The sequence below is a fragment of the Arvicanthis niloticus genome, chromosome X (assembly GCF_011762505.2).
Source record: "Arvicanthis niloticus isolate mArvNil1 chromosome X, mArvNil1.pat.X, whole genome shotgun sequence".
NCBI classification, from domain to species: Eukaryota; Metazoa; Chordata; class Mammalia; order Rodentia; family Muridae; genus Arvicanthis; species Arvicanthis niloticus.
In genome coordinates, this window is record NC_047679.1 from 6,550,550 (window position 1) to 6,571,421 (window position 20,872).

The window sequence follows — 20,872 nt, forward strand, 5'->3', positions numbered from 1 at the left end:
TATGGAGTTATCTGTGCTTTGCCACTACACTAGACATCTCAGTTTTCAGCCTGTACAGGTCACCGGGAATTTCCAGTTATCCTTTGTCTCTGCATGTTACTGAACCAAAAACTTAATTGGTCTTATGAAAGAATGGGTACTCAGACTAAGGAGATAGGTACAGACTGGGTAGAAATACTTGACACTACCAAGTAAAAACGTAGGCTTGGTGACACCTACTTGTATTCCCAGTGCTGGGGAGACAGGCACATCCCCAGCAGTTACTAGCCAGCCAGCCTTGCATAATCTGCAAGCCTCAGGTCCCAGTGAAACACCCTCTCTCTCTCAAAATCAACATGGATGGCTCCTGAAGATAAGAACTAAACTTAACTTCTAGTCCCTACACCCAAGCACGTGTTCCAACACATGCACCCACATGTACATATGCAGATACACAGAAGAATAGATATACACTGTAAGTACCTGAAGCCAGAATATGTTCCAACTTTAGGTATTTTTATCTCTCAGTTAGGGAATGAGTTAAAAAGATCAAGGCACTTTTCAGTATTGGATTTTGATGAGAACTACACAAAATGTCTACTAATTTTGAGCACATGGCTCTTAGAGAATCTGCTCCATGAATTGCTTCTACACTTCTTGCTCAGGAACAAAACCTGCTATGAAATTAAAGATCTGTAGACTCACATGAACTTCATGTAAACTTCTCTTTGAATACCAAAGTGATCACCGTGTGGAGGAAAGAAGAATGAGCCTTTGAACGGTTCCTAACAATGTGCCGAGTTGTGCTCAAAGGCTGATTTCACTCAGCTGTTTCATTTGTTTCCATTCAAGAAGAGAATACACGTAGAAAAGGAAGATGGGGCTTATGATCATTTGGAGAACACATTTTTTTATTTTTTTAATCATAATGTATACAATACAGAATATAATCACTCTTACTGGCAAGATTACATAAAAGAAATTATCACTTAGAAATGATTGCTTCTTAAATATCCTTAAATACCAGAGAAATCAGGATAACCACTTAACTTCATGTCTGGGTTTTTTTCATCAGTAAGTACATTAACATGCTTTGTGGTTGTGATGATTAAAATTATAATCATGAAACATATACACAGAGGGTCTAGCACATAGCAAGTGCTGTCTAGCTGGTCGCTCACAATAGGAACATCTGATTTAATAATAATGATATTAATTAGGTCATATTTTCTGTTCCACAATTAAAGAAACTAGTATGTAAAGAGGGTGAGTAATTTGCCCAAGATTCTCCAGCTAAATAAGAGATGGAGCAAGTATTGAACCCAGAGAGTTTGAATCCAGAGGTCAGCCTTTTATACAGCATGATTATAGTTCTTTACACTTCATTTGTTTAGTTTACAAAAAGTAATTAAACATAACTATATGGCAGGCACTGTCATTATTGATAACACTGTTATTTATATTGGAGATATATGAAAATAGGATATAGATGGTCATACAATTGTGTGTGTGTGTTGTTTTTTTTATGTTGATAAGTATAATCCAAATGTTTGTAAGTGAAATCTATGTATTACATATTAGAATCATTGAATATTATTGCCTTTCCCAGTAAAATGAGCCAAATAATACCAAATTGACTTCACACTTCCTTATTCATTCAGTTAGATGAGATTTAAATAAAGACATTTCTTACTGGTTGACTTTTCCAGTACTTATATGTTTCTAATTATTTTTTCAAATTACCAACAAAATCAAATCTGACCATAGATGGGTACTTGCATTAGGTTAGAAAGTAGGCAAACCCATAAGCCTTTCTGGTTCTTCATCCTATAGACATAAAATTGTGGTTTGAACAGAAGATCCACAACTGACAGAAAAAAAAAATTGTCTGAGTTTATACACAGTAGAATCCTTTTGGTACACTTGACTTGCCTTTGAAAGTCTCTGCCATCTCGTCTTTCAGTATAAGTAGAACTGTAAGTTCAATTTTATGCATATGCTTTAAAAACCCATAGAGGTTTTCTTGGTGCCTGTTAATGTCACTGACAGAGTCACATGCATTTTTTTCAATTTTGTGGTGTTTTCTATCCAAAAGCCAACCATATGGTAGTATATGCAGTAAATTAAGATTTTGTAAGGAGATCATATAGTGTCTTCTTGAATGTTTTATCTAATAAAAGAAATATAATGGGGTCTGTACTACTTCTGGCTGATGCAAGACAAGTGAGGATATTTTTTGTTTCTATTAAATAATTCAGCTGCTGACAGTCTTCTTCTCTCTGGTGCAGAACATAAAAAATGGGTTTAAAAATACTATATGGAAGAAAGCAAAGTACTAGGAGGACCTGGATGATCAAAAGGTGTCTTTTCACAGATCTGTAGGTCAAATGTTTCTGAGTAATGGAGGTACAGGTCCTTACTCTTCTCAGGTGGCTGACAAAAGAATAGTATGATGTCACTACTACTAAAAAGGAGAGTCCAGTAAATGTGGTTCCAATGAGGCCTGCAATCTGAGAAGGGCTGGCTCCCAGTTCCATCTGCAGATTGTAGCACTGGCCTTCTCCTTCTTCTGTAGCCTCGACCGCTGAGTAGTATAGGATAACTGGAATAATTACGACAAGTACAACTCCCCATATGTAAATACACATTGTTCTGGCAAAGTTGGGCTGGCGAAATCTTTTCAGTAAGTGACCATAAAACATTCTCTCGTAGCATGAGGTGGCCTCTTGCACAGACTCCTTTTTCACTAAGGTAGCATAGCGGCTTATGGCAATCCAGCTTAAAATTAAGAGGCTGACAAACATACTTACATGCATGAATAGAGTTCCCAAAAAATTGACCAGTCTGCATTGTACAGATTGATATTTCCAATAAAAACCCTTCAGGAAATATATACCCATGAAAGGCATAGCAGTGCACACAAGTAAGTTTGCAGTCACAAGATTTGCCAAGTAGATATGTGTTGATGTTTTCTTACCTATTTTTGTTAAAAAATACCCACTGAGCAAGCGAGTTTCCAAAGAGACCAACAATACACAAAAAGATGTAAGTGATTGGTAAAGCTGTGGTAGAGATCACGGATGGTTGAATGCATGTCGAGTTATTATTCATTTATATTAGACTTTCTTGATTTTAGTCACAGGAGCTAGAATGGAATTATGTATACTTAATATTAAAACTAACAACAAAAGGCATTTTTGTTTGGATGGAGCAAGAAAATGCAGGTAGTTTCTTACCTTTTGTAGTTGTCACAATGGTCTAGTTAAAGTAAAAGCAACAGTACTTAAAGCGATGGGTAATACCTTCATCTAAAAAGCAAAATTTGGTACAAATAGTTAATTAAATGCCTGCGGTTTATCATTTGTAAGTTGGAGAAATTTATACTTCTTAGATTATAAAGCAATATATAAATGATGGTAGATTTTGCCGAGACACCTAAAAGCACAAAAAGAGGACAGTGGTCCAAACATAGGTGCATTAACAGACAGGTCAAACATATCACGTTATAAGATAACTTAAGAATTAACAGTTTTATTAGAAAGTTTTTATATTTAAGCTTTGATTTTTTTAAACCTAATAAATAAAAGCTAGTTTTTAATTCCAATATTGATTATATCCAGTAATCCAGAAATAAGCCCCATTCCAGGTGTACAAAACACTGAGACAAGATCCTGAATAAGGTCATCAGTAATCTCTCATTCCAAATAGTGCCAAACTCTCACACTCCAATAAATTACATTATGTGTCACAATTATACTTGGTATGCTTGATGGCTAGAGTACACTAATGTGTCCTCTTCTGTAATCTAGTATCTGTTTTTTCAGGATTTGTTTGTTTATTTAGAGGATATAGGTTTTCAACCCAGTATAGCTGTAGACGTGGATTTTACTTTTTAAATTTATTTTTATTATATGTGCATGGGTGTTTAGCTTGCGTGTATGCCCATGCACTGTGTGCATGCAGTGCCTGCAGATGGCAGAAGAGAGTATTAGCTCCCTTGGGACTGAAGATACAGACAATTGTGAGTTACTGTATGGCTGCTGAGACTCACTCAAACTTGGGTTTTCTGGAAGACCAACCAGGACTCTTAACCACTGAGGCACCTCTCCGGCTCTGGTCAATACTTTTTTATATCTCTTCTTTTTAAGTCTTTCCTGCTGCAGAGGTATGTATGAAGAAGTAAGAAATCCCAATCAAGCTCACTTCTTTTTTTTTTTTTTGCCTTACTTTTTTCAGGTGAGAATAGCGTAGAACAGTTACTAGGTTCTGGTCAAACAACAATCCTGATTTCTATCTTCCAAAGTTATGGTTATCATTAGCAACTTTATAAATCATATTTATTGATTTTTAGAAGCACATGATTTCTCTGTTTTCACCGTTGACTTTTGGGGGCAGCATATTTTGCACACTTTTATGATCTATAGCAGAGTTTCTTAATCTTTTGTTAATCGCCTTCTTTCGATGATAAACATAAAGAGGTTTTTCCACAGAGCATCTTCTGATCTTTGCCCTCTCAGGATTGTATCCTCTACCTCACTTCAGAATCTTGGTCTTACTGTTTCCTGCATCTTGAATAGCTTTAAAATTATGTCAGATTTTATAAAAATGAGGATCATTTCATAGTATTTTATCATTTTGAAACAAATTTTAAGCCAATCTCTTCCCTAAACACTTAAAAGACTGTGCAGTTTGTCTGCATCAAGTCCTGAGAGCCTTACTCAAGGTCTACCACTGTTTTCGTTTTATCTCTTTATTATTTTTAATCAGCAAGGTTGCATATGGTGTTTCAGACTGCCTTTATGGATTGCAGTTGCAGATTCTCTTAAATATGCAACCTTAACCTGTAACCTTGCTGATTTCAAAATTAGACAATAGAGATTGAAGTGAACCAGTTCACTTATTGAGAAAAATCCCCTTCCATTCAAAAGAAATTTTGGTTTTACAGAAGGGCCAAAGCTTTTTTCAAGGGATGAAGCTTCTTTTATGCAAAGCAGTAGCCTCTGTCTCATAGAGATAATACATTATGTGCTGAAAGCAGCAGAGGTTATGGTACCTTGATGAATATCAGTAGCAAATAGTCCCTAATGAAAGGATAGCAAAAGACTACTATTGAGAAGCCAGATGTTGAGTCTCTACAAAAACAAATGACAACTAGCTCCCCTTCTTCAGCTTTCCAAATTCATGCCCCTTTTAATAATAGCCTTTGATTCTAAACTACTAGAAAAATAGTTTCAAAAATTTGTAAAATGCAATTAAACTTGAGAAGTCAAATAAAAGTGAGCTCTTACAGAATTGCTTCCAAGAAAATGTCTCCAAGTGTGCAATCTTCTCAGCAGAATGTCTGTGTGCACACTGTGCTAATTTGACAAATGAGAAAACTTCTCCAACTCTAGCAGTTACTCATGGCTATTTAAACATTTCTTATGCTGACTACCTTATTTAATGATCAGATTTCACAATTCAAACATTTTAGTCCTTTTAGACATTTATAAAGTTAACCTTTAAGCTAAAACTGAGCAAAGAATTACCCTTACCTGTATGAGTAGCTTATGCTCACTAAGGTTTCACACTCACAATTCTCTGATCTTCACTCTTCCAGTATCTTTAATCAGTATGAGTAGAGTCTTGCATGACACCAGGTACAATGGGGAGAAAAAGGAAATTAGACTGTTGAAGAAGTCAAATAGTTACACTAAATATAGCAAGTACCTCCTCAAAAAAAAACCCAAATCAACCCTCATTTCTCTATTTCATTAGTGGGAGGAAGTTAGTGGGTAATATATATATTTAATATATACTGTATAGATATATATTTAGTATACTTATGATTATTTCATGAAGTAGTTAGCTTTATTACTGTGATGGCTGAAGTTACATTTCAAAGGTTTAATCCCACATAGCTAATTATTTTTCTATGAGCATGATAGAAGTTACTACTTTCCAGTAACTCGATAAAATACCAATATAAATTTGTCTCTAAAATTAACAACAAAATCATTTGGGGACAGCTTCTTTGCAATCCATCTTGTCCAAGAGTAGAGGAAAACAAAACTTCAAATTTTTTTACTTGTACCAGCTTGCTCAAATAAAATATCACTAGGCTGGATTAAAATTCATGGTTATCAGTGGTCTCTGCTGTTTTAAGATTGAAAAGGCTGATGCTCAGAGGTGCTGTCTGTATGCTCAGAGAATACATAGGGACTAGAACCCAGTTTGGTTGCTAATAAGCAACTTTTCTTTGCTTATAATTGCCATGCTCTACCTCCATTTAGAGTTGGAGTAGTTGAGTATATGAGTTAGAACACTTTATGATGGATTTTGGAAGTAGCAAATATGTTTCAAAACAAGTTAATAGTTATAGCATGTAGTTTGAACTGACCCTAAGTGAAGGCTAAATGAACATTTATCACTAACCTGAACCGCCTACATCCACAGCCCAGTTCTGCCAATTCTTGTTTCCAAACCCTAGTCCTCCTCATCTGCTTACCACTTGTCTAGTACGTAGATGATGAGAAGTTGGGTTTACTCAAAGATTGATCCTGAGAAGCTGGAGAGGGCTGCCATCAGCAGAGCTTTGTCTTGGAGAACTGGATTACAAGAAGGGCAGAAAAGCCTGGGTTATACAGTGGGACAATGAGCAGGAAGTTCTGTGCTCATTCCCCTGCCCACCTCTGGCTAGAACTGTAATCAACCTTGACCTCCTGAAGATAGTTACAAACACATTAGTTATCCACAAGTTAACCTTCATAGCAATTTGCATGCTTTGGGTTAACTGATGCAGGGAATTAAAAGAACACATTCTGATGTTATCACAAAGTCATCAGGAGTTGGGGATGGGGGTCAGTAAATCTAAAAATTGGCAATCAACATTTTTGTCATTTAGGTGAGCGTTTCCTCAGCATTTAAAGTAACAAAAGCAGAACAGGCAAAGGTAACTGCTGGAGAGGGAAAGAGGAGGTGGGCACATAATTTCTCCCCATTACCCTACTGTGTGTTCAACCTGGCCCTACTCGAGGACATTTGCATATCTGGCAAGCCCTTTCCTAGACCTGAGTTCTCCAGGATGGACAGTTCTTTAAAAGGTGGCCATTGCTCCATTCTCAGACTGTTTTGGATTTCACTGTCATATCATACATTTTCCCTAAACAGTGCGGTTCATGCAGGTATTTGTTGGAGTTTCTACCACATTTCTAGCAGCCCATGGAGGTCCCAGAAGTAGAATGCTAACCTTAAACTAAAGTGCCTTGAAATCCAAGGAAGATGTGGTGAGTTATACAGACTTGAGCTGCTCTGAGAATTAGAAAATTAGTGAATTGGTAAATCACAATGGTTCCTTAAGAGAACTGAGAGGAAAGAACAGAGAACATGTGATGAATGGAAAATGGGGCTCAGGAAAGGAACAGCTCAAGTGAGACTACTAGGTAAATGCTATCAAAGGTTTTCTAAGACAGTAAACAATACTCTCCAATAGTATAAAAAAGTCATGGCAGGAAACACTAAGCTATCAAATATTACTTGTCATAGAGCTATTTCAAGAATATTAAACCAAGTTGTAAGTTCTCTAGGAAATAGTGTGCCCCTTTGGACTTCCATGTAACAAGTTTTCTCTGGCTCTTTGAGTTCTCATCATTCTCCTCTTCAGAGTGCTTCTCCCTTTGTCCACATGTAAATATCTTTATCTGATTACTTCTCATATCATCTGCCCAAACACTCCTCCCCTCCATACTCTTCTGATCCTTCTGATCTGCTTCAGGGGAAGTTTCTAAATCTGGACCCTGGAATTCCTTTGAAGTACTTTGGGAAAACTGATGAAAAAACAGGCATGTGCTCATTCAGTTTTGCAGCCCATGGCAAGCTGTTGTCACTGCCTCTATCAACTTTGAAGGGTGGGTTTGAAGGTCACTTACCAGTTTCCCTCAAAACCAAAAGCAGGAGGACCTTAGTCATACCTGAACTTGTGTGTTTCAAATAGGAACTTATTTTGGCTCTCCCGGCTAATCTCTAAACTGACTACAACAATTTAAAAATTGTTCATCTGACCAATCAGAAGCTCAGGGCATTGAGAGGGAAGCTGTTGTGCAAGACAAGAACACATGTCTAAATATGTGCATTTTAGAACATCGCATTCTTGATTTCCCTCAAAGGGGGCCATGGTAAGCCTTATTCATTTCAATGCTTTTATTTATTTATTTATTTATTTATTTTTATTCATTTTTATTTTTTTTTATTTTTATTTTTTATTTATTTTTATTCATTTCAAGCTTTAGACGTGCAGTGCAAGCCTGTTACTCAAAGCTGTGGTTGGTTCAAGTTCAGTGAACCTTCTGTTCTCTTTAGGGTGTGGTATCTGGCCACAGCCTTGTTTCCAGTGCAACTGTTCTCAGGTCCTCACATCCTACTACAAGAAGCTGTAGTTGTGGGGGACTCCAGTGTAACTAGAGTTTTAGGATGAAAGCTCTACGTCCAACAGCGCTAACAGGCTGACCTTGGCCACCCATCCTACTATGCCAATTCAAGAAGCAAATGGCAAACTGTAAAAAGCAGAGAAAGGAGACATAATCGTGTGCACATCAAAAAGAGGAACAGATAAGTGTCTGGTGACCCCAAATACCTCTGCAGGGTACTAATATCAGCTGTAGGTTTTAAACAGAGGGCAAATTGAGGCAAGGAGGCAAAAGCTGTGCATAATTAAACAGCCTTAGTCAAGGTATAGCCAATAGTTTGTGTGACTCACAGATCATTGTCTCAGTTCTGGTTCAGCAAAGGTGGTCTGCAGACATTCTTATTGTTTGAGGGAACAGGGTGGTCCTCAGGAGACGATTGCTCATGCCTAGTACTCACTGTGGATAACTGCCCTCATCTAGGTGATGCAATCCAAGGGCGTGCTGCTTTAGGATAATAACTGGATATCTTTAGGCATCTGGAACAGGACATGGTAAAAACCTGATACTAAGATGCCCCCTTTAGTCCTATCTCTGTGCCCTTGGCCTCAATGGACAATGGAATAAGTGATTATTTGATAGACACTCCTAGAGTGATCCATATTAGCATATGTAGATATAGATAATGAGCCAGATTAAAAGGGATATATGCAAAATGAAGGCAGAGACACCAGGCTTACACTGTGCTTTAGGTCCCTGGAGACCTGAATGAGAAGTCAGTGCTTTTTAGGACCATCAGGGTTTTTTCCCCTCTTCTTGTGGATGTGTGCATGTGTTCATATGTGTGCAGGTACATGTTTATGCCATGTTTCAAAACCAACCATTCTTTTCTTTAGGTTCTTTGAAAGCCGAGGGTAAAACTGGAAATGGGCCAGCAGTTCTCATGTTACTGCCCTGCCTGTGCTATCTTTGAAGTATACAAAGAAACTTTCTTTCCTTAAAAACAGACATTTCTGAAATAAGGCATTTGGTAAGAGTCTGGGGAGAAATGTGACCTATCGTAAATTCCCACAAGTAAACACATGCCCATATCACAACACAGCAACTGGGAATGCAGAGAGATTAAGATCATGTATCAGTGCCCAGAATTCTCTATGCTTCTTTCTAAGAACAAGGTCATTTTATTACTAGCCATTTCTTTTAAATTTGTCTATAAAATTGTCCTAAAATTAAGGCTGTGTTTGCGTCCCTTTCTGGTTGACCCCAAGTATTAAATGCTGTCTTATCCTGACTCACATTAAATAAGATAGCACTCACAGAATCTGTTATTTTTTATTTTATTTAAAAAGACATTCCATACAGTATATTTTTATCATATCCTTTCTCCTCATCCAAATTTTCCCTACCCAACATCATGTTCTCTTTCCCTCCTTCCCCTCCTCCTCTTCTTTGTCTCTTAACAAAAAAAAAAAGAAGAGAAAACCAAAACAAATGAAAACTAAGTAAATAAGATAAATAACAACAAAAAAAGGCACCCATGTAAAAAGCATACGGTCTGTTTGGGCCTTATTGCTTCTGATTAGGTAAACAAGTTTCTCATATCTCCTTGCAACCAAAAGTAGCTTTTACTTATGTCAACTTTTCATATAATCTGAAGCTTATATTTTGAGATCCTAAATTTAATGTCACCCTTTAACCCAGTGGGTTTTACCAATCGTTGATGGTTCCTACTAAACTAGGAGTCTCATCCAACGGCACTTGCATCTTGATGCAATCTTTTGATGTATGGAAGTAGTTTAGAGTTGAAATCAGTCATTCCAAATAAGTATATATACATGGCTCTGTTTCTAATATTTTCTTGTTGCCTTTCTTTTAGGAAAAGTCAATCTGAAATATGTTTATTTAATAAGACTAAGCATTGATGCTTGGCAATAATAAATTTACTTTAGTTCCACTAATCCAGAAATACCTAGTAGAAAACAATTGGAGGGAAACCCTTTGTTAAGTTTTAACACAGAACAGCTCTGGAAACTGCTTACTTCATTAGAGCTCTGGCCGGCAGAGGGCAGTGTATCACCGTGACAAAGCTCCTAGGTTTTTAAAATTTGCTTACTTTCCAGCTTGAAATGACTGCAGTACAGGCTGGGAAAAAAATACAAATTAAAAAAAATTAAGGGTTTTGTTCTTTTAAGCTGTAATAAATCTATAAATGTCCTCTTTCTGGTGCATGAAAACCACTTTAAAAATGATAAAGGAAAAATAATTTTAAAACAAGAAATTCTCTCATGAAAGCCCAGTGCCACTCATCAGCCATGAATAGGATAAATCATCTAAGGCTTGTTTTTGTCTTATTTTGTTTTAATGATTATAATGAGTCACCTTTGTGAAATATTCATGACTCTGGTTATCCTGGAGGTTAAAAGAAAGTCTGGCACACCGGGTGTGGTAGTGCACACCTTTACTCCCTGGACTCAAGAGGCAGAGGCAGATGGATCTCTGTGAAGCTAAGCCTGTCTTCTAGGACAACCAAAGCCACATAGTGAGATCCTACACCCACTAAAAATAAGAAAAAAAGAAAAAGAATAAAACGGTCTAACATTTTAGCATGGGACAATTTTGTGGTCACCTTTGGGTATTTAACTTCTAAAATAAAATTATGGCAGCTGATGGATATAGTTTGAAAAGTCAAATAATGCTAAAGGGCTAATAATGAAACTAGTTTAAAAATGTATTTTAAAGTATATTTTATCCTCTGAAGAAAGTATTAGAAGAGATACTCTTTCTCTTCCACTGTCCTCGCTTCCTCCAGTACCCAATCAACTATGCTGATCCTTCCTCCTAAAGGTGCCTCACAGCTCAGCTCTCTACATCAGCGGCACGTCCATGGTTTTATCCCTGAGAACATGTGGTTTGTCACTGAATCTTCAGTCACCACCTCCCATCTTGCAAGGATCTCTCACATGAATACATAGTCCCCTCATCCCACGTCACAAACAGAAGAGCTGGCAAGTCAAATCACTCAAGGAACTCACTTTTCCTTAAAGAAATGTCTTCTATCCATTATCGCCTCTTTAAGAAGTAGTTTGAATGCACTGTTTTCATTTTAATCTACCACGTTTCTTTTACTATGCTTTCACTTTTGATGGTTTGACTGGGCTTTTATATTTTTTTCCCTTGAGTGCAGTAAGCTGGCTCTCTCCCTAGGGATTAATAAGGTATGTGTAGCTTAGAGTCCACTGTTTCCTCAGCAACATTCCTCAAAGGAAAGAAAAGTGTGCTTTGCAAAGGGACCTCACATGTCCCAGGCAGGTCCTAGAGCCGTCAAACTGCTTTGGTTCCTTCTCATATTAAAGCCTACATTAAATGTACCACAAATCTGGACCATGGCCTTCGAAATTTTTGTCCACTATGAATGCCCTTTCCCTTTCTGTGCTTCTAGAACCTCAATCTAGCTTGTCAATAAAGCTAGAAGAAAAGCCTATTCCTACTAGTTCTAGAAGTTTGTTCAATGCTGAGAGCTAGGTACATTCAGTGACATCTACAGTACCACAGCCTAAAAGGATGTAAAACAATGATAATTCCAGAAGAGTATGGGAGCACTTCTCCCACCCCTCTAGGATGTACTGACTCGAGGTTTCAGTATGATGAGTATCATGAATATCCAATTATTGGATCAGGAGACGCAGTTGAGTTACTTCTCTTCCTAATTGCCACACATACTTGGAACCATGTAATCTTTACCCACAAGAGCTGACCTCATGTGTCCTGTGTTTTTCTAGCCTTGCTGGCCACAAAGGGGAAGTGAATATGAGCATGCATGCAAACCCGTCAGTTCCCTTTGCAGCCAGCTCAATGTGTTCACTTAAAAATATAGAGGAAACGGTGTTTTTCTTCTGAGTACAGACTGAATTTCCCCATACAGATGAGCATTTCTGCTTCTGACAGATGGAGAGGGGGTGTGGAAAAGAAGAGTGCATGCAGTTATGAGAAACTGGTCTTAAAAGAGAAAGTAGGGACACAGAGACAAAACTGAACTGGGGAAGAGAAAGAGGTGCTACTGCGTACAGGAAAGGAAAACAGCAGAAGGGAGTGTCCGGGGTGCTAAGAACATCTCATTTGAAGGACAGCAGAAAGACGCAGGAAGGAAACAGAGAAAGGAACTGCTATTACGGGACTCTGTAAAGTCTATGCCAGCAGGATTAGCAGAAGGTATAAAGAACTTTGATCTAGAAACTTGTTCTTGTCCAATATTTGAAAATCGGGTAGACTGCTGGCCATGGTGGTATTCACTTATAATCCCTGAACTTGGAAGACTCCGTCACTAGAATAGTATGCTGAATGCCAGCCTGGGCTATGTGAAGAGTTCCTGCCTCCAAAAGAACAAAAACAAAAATAACACAGCAGAGGGATTAGGGTTAGTACTCTCACTTGAGTCCCTACCATTGATTGAGGCAGATCTCTAGGGAAGGGGCCTTGTTGCTAGTTTCCATTGCAATGTGATGACTAGTTCAGCAATCCAGATTATACAGAAAAGCTAAGGCTCAGATACATATTAATGTATCTTCTGGCATCTTTCCAGATGCCCTCACATTCTTTGTCTGCTTGCTGACTCTCAGAGTATGGTCTGGATAGCATAAAACAGAATGGATCTGTTACCTCTCCAGATACTGCTGTTAGGAATGCAAGCGAGGCTTCAGTTCACTTTGTTCATTTCTTCTAGAGTTGGCCCAGAGCCACTTTCATTGTATAACTCTCTGGATCTCATGTTTACCCTCAGCTTCCAGCTGTGTGTTTCTACCTATCCCCTGGTATTTGGCTATTTGGATAACATACCAAATATTTTCTGATTGCTGGGTACTTTTATTAAGTCATTCCGCCCTCTTAACAACTCTCTGAGTGAGGTCCAGCCATTACTCATGTTTTTCTCGGGAAGAGAAAGAGCGTGTCCAAAGCAACTTACAAGTGATGGAACAAATATTTGAACTCAGGCAGTCTTTTAGCCTGTCTATTATGCTACCTCTCTGTTCATTATTTACTGAAGTGTTATTAAGCTCTAAGTTGCATTTGGCCTCACCAGGCTTCTTCCCATGGTCCTATCAATAAGTCACAGATTGTACTCCGTATCCATTGGCCAACTGTAACCCACTGGACTGTTGTAATAGGCAGTTCTGACATTTTCTCCATACAGCTTCACCTCAATTTTCTTTTATTTACTAGTGAACCTCTAATTCTTCCCCATGACATGTTTAGAATTTAATCAGGACATCTGGTCTGAGAAATTGGGCTTCTTAAAAGTATTTTTACATATTTATGCACAAGTGCTTAGGTTTTGTAGTTTTAACACTCAGAAAACATTTCTATTTTTATGTTCTCAGGGGTCCCCTCATTTGATACCTCAGTACTATTTGTAAGTGAAATGCTAAGCTATCAAAAATATCATCTATCATCTGAGCTATGAATTTTAGAGTCCTTGGGGAATTTATATTGACTAGTGACTAGCTAGATTTATTTTTTAGTTAGTTAGTTAGTTAGTTAGTTAGTTAGTTAGTTATATCCTGGCTGCAGTTTTCCACTCCTCCTTTCCTCCTGGTCCCCCACTACCACCTCCCCTCTTCACCCATCCATCCACTCCTCTATTTCTCTTCAGAAAAGGGCCTCTCATGGGTATCAACCAGCCACAGCATATCAAGTTGCAGTAAGACTAGATACTTCTCACCTATTAAGGCTGGACAAGCAACTCTGTAGAAGGAAAGGATCCCAAAGGCAGGCAGCAGACTCAGATCCTAAAGGCAGTCAGCTCTCACTGTTAGGAGTCCCACAAGAAGACCAAGGTACACAATTTAACAGATGTGCAGAGGGCCCAGTCCAGACCCATGCAGGCTCCCTGATTGTCAGTGGACCCCTATGAGCCTGGGTTAGTTGATTCTGTGGATTTTCTTGATCCCTCTGGCTCCTACAATCCTTCTTCCCCCATTTCTGCAGGATTCCCCAAGCTCCACCTAATATTTGACTGTGAGTCTCTGCATCTGTTTCCATAAATTGCTGGCTGAAGCCTCTCTGATGACAGTTGGGCTAGGCACCAACCTATGAGTATAGAAGAATATCATTAGGAGTCGTTTCATTGCCTCTCTTTTCATCAGTTTGGTTCCACCCCAGGTCTCCGGGCTATCCAGCTTCTGGTTCTTGGCCCTCCAGGAGGTGTCAGGGGTGATCTCCCTTTCATGGCATGGATCTCAAGCTGGACCAGTCATTGGTTGGCCACTCTCACAATTTCTGCGCCACCTTTACCCTAGCACATTGAGTAGGCAAGACAATTTGTAGGTCAAAGTTTTGTGGCTGGGTTGGTGTCCCAGTCCCTCCACTGCAAGTGTTGGCTAGTTACAGGAAGTGGCCACTTCAGGCTCTGAATTCTCCATTGCTAGGAGTCTCATGGGTTAGATTGATGGATTGAGGTCCAGAATATATAAAGAAGTACTTCAACAATTTTCAATAAAGAAAGAAAGTTAAGCAACTGGCGAGGAGGGGGAACTGCAGCTATGAACAGACCATTCACCCAAGAGAAAGCCTACATGCAGGAAGTATTACAGATGATACTCCATTGCCCTTGTGATCGGGAAAGTGCACACTGAAGCCACAAGGAGATACCATCTTGCACCTATCTGACTGACAAAAAGTAGTGTGTGATGAAACCAAGTGTTAGCGAGGATGTGGGCAGCTAGGAGCTCATTTCTGCCTACTTGTGAGATTGGGTATATAAGTAAAAAATTGCTTTGGAAAATGATCAGGACTGGGATATGCTGAAGACCTTGCATAGTCTTACAGCCAGACATATGTTGCTTGAGGTGTCAACTCTAAGGAACCTTCATGCAAGGACCCTTGGCAAGCAGAAGACTGTTCCTCTCCATGGCTCCTACTAACAGAAAAACTGGAAACCACCTAAATGTTCGTTGGTAGGGGAAATGGAGAAATGAACTCGTGTTGATTTGTGTCCCATGACACTTCATCTGTGAAAAGATATAGAGGCACTTCTCTGCCTCTATATTAGACAGAGATAAGCATAACTGTAGAGGAAAAAGCTATAAAATGATAAAACGGTAGTTACATCACATGGAAACTTTAAAAAAGTTTTAAAAAGAAAGTGTACCTTGTTATACACATATGTGCTAGAAAAGTACAAAACTGTACATTGAAACAATGTATGTTCTGCTGAGAAAATAGACTTTGAGGGATGCTGCAGGCTAAGCTTTAGTATATCTAACTTTGAATCGTGTGTATGGGGTCTAGAGAATTGTTACTGTATTATTGCCACCGTCTATGTTTAGACAAGGTCTCACTGCGTTACCCCAGCTGGCCCTGATCTCACTGTGTAGCCCAAGCTGACCTTGAATTTGCAATCCTCTTGCCTCTGTCTCCTCAACAGCTGGGTCTACATGCATGTACCACCATGCCCAGTGAGTCAACTGTTAAGTAATTCCGAAACAAATCTGTTCAATTTGAAACATAGGTATCTAACTATGTAGTATGGATTGAACCCCACTTTTAAAATGTTTCTAATTAAAAAAATCTTACCCAAGTATAATAATGCACACCTGTAAAATACCAATGACCAAACAGTAAGATAACAAGTTCAAGGCCAGTCTTACTACATATCACTTTCCTATTTAAAAAAAAAAGATTTATGTACATATAAAGTAAACTTATATGTGAAATTACCAAATAAGATAAGTAATGGCTTACTGGTGCGCCTGAACTAATTTCACTGGGTAACCAAAGGTAAAAGTGACATATGTATCCAAACTGTAACTGAAAAACTTTTCCAGAACTCATCTTGTGATGATTCTTTATGTGTTTTCATGAACTTGAAAAAATAAATTAGGTAAAATATACCAATTTACCGTTTTGTTTTTTTTTTTTAAATATGTTCTGCCTGTCTGGGTTTGTGCTGAATTAGCCTTCAAGATTCAAGTAGAGCTTGCAAGAGAAATATACAAATGTATGACAGCCAGAAAGCCAGTCTTGAAGGTTTGGGGATTTGGGCATCATACAATTTTGGTAAATGATAAAAGCTTTTGCACTAATTGCATATTAATAGTACTAAGTTTTGGGGAGGTTAGGGTTGTTTGTTTTTAGTAGCTATCATCTTAGAGGCTTGGAAAACTAGCTCAGTTGATAAATTGCTTGCTACACAAACAGTAAGACCTGGGTTTAATGCCCAGCACCCACATGAAGACTTTAGGCATGAGAAAACACACTTATTGTTCCCAAGCTAGGGAGGCAGACAGGAGAATCCCTGAGGCTTGGTGGTCAGCCAGTCTAGCCTGATCAGAGCTGCAGGTTCAGTGAGTGACCTTGTCTCAAAAATAAGGCAGAAAGTGATTGAGGATAACATCTCATGCTGACCTCTGGCCTCCAATGTACACCTGGACACATACATGCCCATGAATGTGTATACACACAACAGACATCTCGGCAATTACCAATGTGCTTAGGGAGAGTGAACTGACAAAGACAAACATTGTCTTAATGGAGACGATCTGTAGAATGGAAGGTTCTCAGTTTACATTCCCTCAGTTAAATACAGCTGCTGTAGACACACCACAATACGGTGACAGAATGCTGGCGAAGCACTTGCAGGATAAAAGGCATATAAATACATGTTTACTTTGATTCCCATTTTGTTGCTTATAAACATGAAGGAAGAAAATAAGAGGCAAAGTGGAATTTAGGACAAACCTCTTTTCCAGAACTATGACCATTGTTCCCACCACCCAACCAGCTCACCAAGCCTATATCTGCAAACCCAAACTAAGACACTATAGCAGCCAGTCATCCAGGCATAGCACGGACATTTCTCTATAGAGATCGCTATCATTGCATTAATAGAAAACTATTTCCTGTCCACAGATGATTTAGCCATCTATGTTTTTAACAACTAACTTCTTTATTTACAACTAACTTTTAATTCCATTTGATTTCCTTTGGTTTGGTATAATGTGAGGATGTAAATTGGTCCTTTTTTTAAAAAAAATTTGTACACCACTATTTATTAAGGCATCTCTTCCTTCTTGAAGCTCTTTGCAATGGTTCCTTTATTTGCAGGGATTTTTCTCTCAGTGAGAGGGATGTGTAAGAGTTACCTTAGAAACTTTTCAAAAATATGCACATCATAACTAACAAAGCTTTAGGTCTCCCTCTGAATAGTTCCTACCCGCTTCTGAGAGCCAGTCACATGCCATATACTCTTCTCTCATCATCAAGGGTCTACTTCAGATGTGTTCCATTCCCCTAGGAAGGTTTTCTCCGCATCTGCTCCCTTGTTTTTTTTTTTTTTTAATTGAAGGATAAGAATGTATTTAATAGAAATGAAGTAAGTTTCTCTTATCAGATTAAGTATCCCTTATCTGAAATGTTTAGGCCGTAAGTGCTTCAGAGTTTGGAGTTATTCTGATCTAGGAACATCTGCATAGACTTGACTGTTGAACATTCCTACCCTAAAATTTCAGTACCTAAAATTTTAAGACATTTCAGAATTGGAACATTTTAGCTTTCAAGTTTGGAAATTAGGTATGCTCAGTATGAACATTAGTAACCTAAAAAATAATAATTCTGTGGCATTCATATTATCCCTTGAAATTTGTCTACTTTGTGTTTTCTGGGTAACTTTCAATAGGCTTTGGTTGAAATTGTAGTTTTATTAGTTCTATTTTTGTCTAAGCAGGATTACTCCGTTTTTTTTTTTATTAAAAATCAAGGCTTATATAGAATTGTCTTTTTCTAAGATGGTAAAAACAGACACCATCTAACCTGGCTCTGTGCATAGTACTTTCCCAAAACTAACAGCAGTGCTTAGCACTGAGATGTCACTCACAGAGCTAGGTAGTTCATGTTGCCCTTATATGGCGTTGCACATATGAGATAGTATTTAGAAGCTTGTTCTATCTGCAGATCTTTTGCAAGGTGAAGAAGACATGCATGCACTCCTGAATTTCCTTTTTCTGTGTATATCTAGAACGAAGCCTTATGTTGGCAGATAAAAAGTCAGTATTTCATAAGTACATACACAGGTGATCAATAAGACATTATATGTAATACGTATCCCTAAATTTAGTGAGTCAGTAGCATATTTTTTTTTTAATTCTAGAACTATTCTCAAGATTCAGATTAATTTAAGGAATGTTTAAAAATAAAATTTCTATGTAAAAAAACATTATTACAGGATGACTGTAATCAAATTTTACTTTATTACAATCAGCATAAGTTAATTTAATAAATGTTTTCAAATATTTTATAGAGATCATCATTTGATATAGATAATGAGATTGCTTCTAGAGCTATGAGTAGTTTATTTTAATGTTCCTGAACATTGTAGTAACTGATGATCATATAGTTTGTGTGTTGGCATATGTGATACATGCATGTGGGGGGGCATGTATCTGTGTATGCGATGTGTGTTGTTGTACATGCACATGTGTTCTGGTATGTGCACTGCTGTGCAGAGGCCAGAGGAAGACAATAGGTACCCTGCTCTATCTATCTGCCAGGTCAACTGGCCATCAAGTTCCCAGAATATGCCTACCTCTGCAGCCCACCCCATGTGCTCTGGTTACAGCTGTTACCCACTGTCTTAGTTTACAGTTATCATTGCTGTGAAGAAACACCATGACCAAAAGCAACTTGGGGAGGAAAGGGTTTATTTGGCTTATGAGCTTCCACATCACTTCATTATTGAAGGAAGTCAGGGCAGAAACTCAAACACAGTGGGAACCTGGAGACTGGAACCAAAGCAGAGGCCATGGAGGGTAATGCTTATGGCATCCTCAGCCTGTTTTCTTATAGAACCTAGTACTGCCTGCCCAAAGGTGTTCCCACCCACAATGGGCTGGCCCCTCCCCCATCAGTCACTAATTAAGGAAATGCCTATAGGTTATCCTACAGCTCAATCTTTCTCTCAAGACATTTTCTCAATTGAGGCTCCCTCATCTCTGATGACTCTAGCTTACATCAAATAGACATAAACCAGCAAGTACATTGAGCCATCCCTACAGCTCTTGATAGTATTTAAACTGTGTTTATTAGTGGGACATTAAGGGATATGGAATGCTTACCACTGATAGGATCCAAGTTTTCATTACTTAAAATTATATAAACAATTGCCAGTTTCATTTAGATATTATCTGATACCAGTGTCAGGACAACTAAAATTGTTTTAACACTTTTTACGAGCCTCTAATTGTTCTGAAAACTTCCAGTTTTTATCCTCAAATGGTATTTGTATTTCCAGATATACTGTTGCTTAACCTATTCTTTATTCAATGTTTGTGCACTTTCTGAAATACAGTGCTAAATGAAACTGAGTGCTAACTGTATACAAGGAAATCTCATTGAGATAAAATTCAGCCCAATCAAAAATCTGCATGCTTTTTTCTCATCTAAGTTTTTTTTGCAGTTTCTTAATATTATATCATTTCTCCCTCCCTTTCTTCCCACAAACCCCTCCTGTATCCCCACCTCGCTCCCTCTTAATTCATTTAATTGTTATTCTTACATATATGTGTAAGTATATAAATATGTAAATACAACATACTATGTTTAATGTTGCTTGTATTGTATATGATTTCAGGGTTAGTCACTTGGTACTGGATAATCAATTAGGGGCACCTCCCTGAGGAAGAGTAGTTTTTTCTCTCTTGGCAATCATTAGTTGCCTGTACTATTTCATCTGGGGGTTTGGCTCCATGACATCTCCCTCAGGTGTTGTCATTTTTTAAAAAAGTCTTACCTAGACAGCCATATTGTTGAGATCCCTTAGGTATGCCTTCTGTGTCCTATCTAGAAGATACTATCTTGGAGCAGATATACTGATCCTCTGGTTCTTAAAATATTTTCACTTTCCTCTTCCACAATGTTCCCTGAGCCTTATGTGTATGGGTTTTGTTGTAGATTTATCAGTTGTGGCTGGGCAGCCCTTGATCAGGTGATGTCTACATTTTGACAAGATGGTGCTTTTGGTAATGGTCTCTGTCTGATGCAAAAGAAGCTTCTTTGAGGGGTGAGAGTCACTTATCTGGGGATATAAGGAGTATTTAGAATGCCACTGGATCTCACCTGAAAGCTTTATCCTTGAGGACTAGCTTTCATAGTACTGGAAAGTACTTTACAGGCTGCCATGAGAGGGATGCAATCAATAGTCATACCCACCTGTGACACCTATTAGCCACAGCAATGACCAGCATAGCAACATACCTCTAAAGGTACAGTAGTGGCGCATATTTTGCTAGTAACCAACAGCTTTCTAGTTGGACTTGAGGCCTACTCCACAGCAGGGAAACTATGCCTGGTACTGTGGACCTAGTCAGTTCTCCAGGGCTAACGAGATCATATGCCTTAGGCCTTAGAGAAGAACCTACTACTGCCCCTTTCCTCAAACCAGTATCATTCATAGCTGCATTCTAAGTATGTAGTGCTTTATGACATTGTTTTCCAGCCAGTGGCTCAATGAGTTTTAAAAAAAT

The 20,872-nt window shown here is 38.3% G+C and overlaps 2 protein-coding genes across 15 annotated transcripts in view; one reads left to right on the top strand and one right to left on the bottom strand.

Annotated features, from left to right (window-relative positions):
* Positions 1–20,872, top strand: part of Cask (calcium/calmodulin dependent serine protein kinase) — a 340,810-nt gene that overhangs the window by 197,712 nt on the left and 122,226 nt on the right. The gene's annotated exons all lie outside the window — the stretch shown is intronic.
* Positions 936–5,601, bottom strand: Gpr82 (G protein-coupled receptor 82). The gene is given in 4 exon segments (XM_076918198.1): positions 936–2,972; positions 2,974–3,124; positions 3,216–3,287; positions 5,514–5,601. Coding segments are annotated over 2 exon segments (987 nt in total). The 5' UTR covers positions 3,091–3,124; positions 3,216–3,287; positions 5,514–5,601; the 3' UTR covers positions 936–2,102.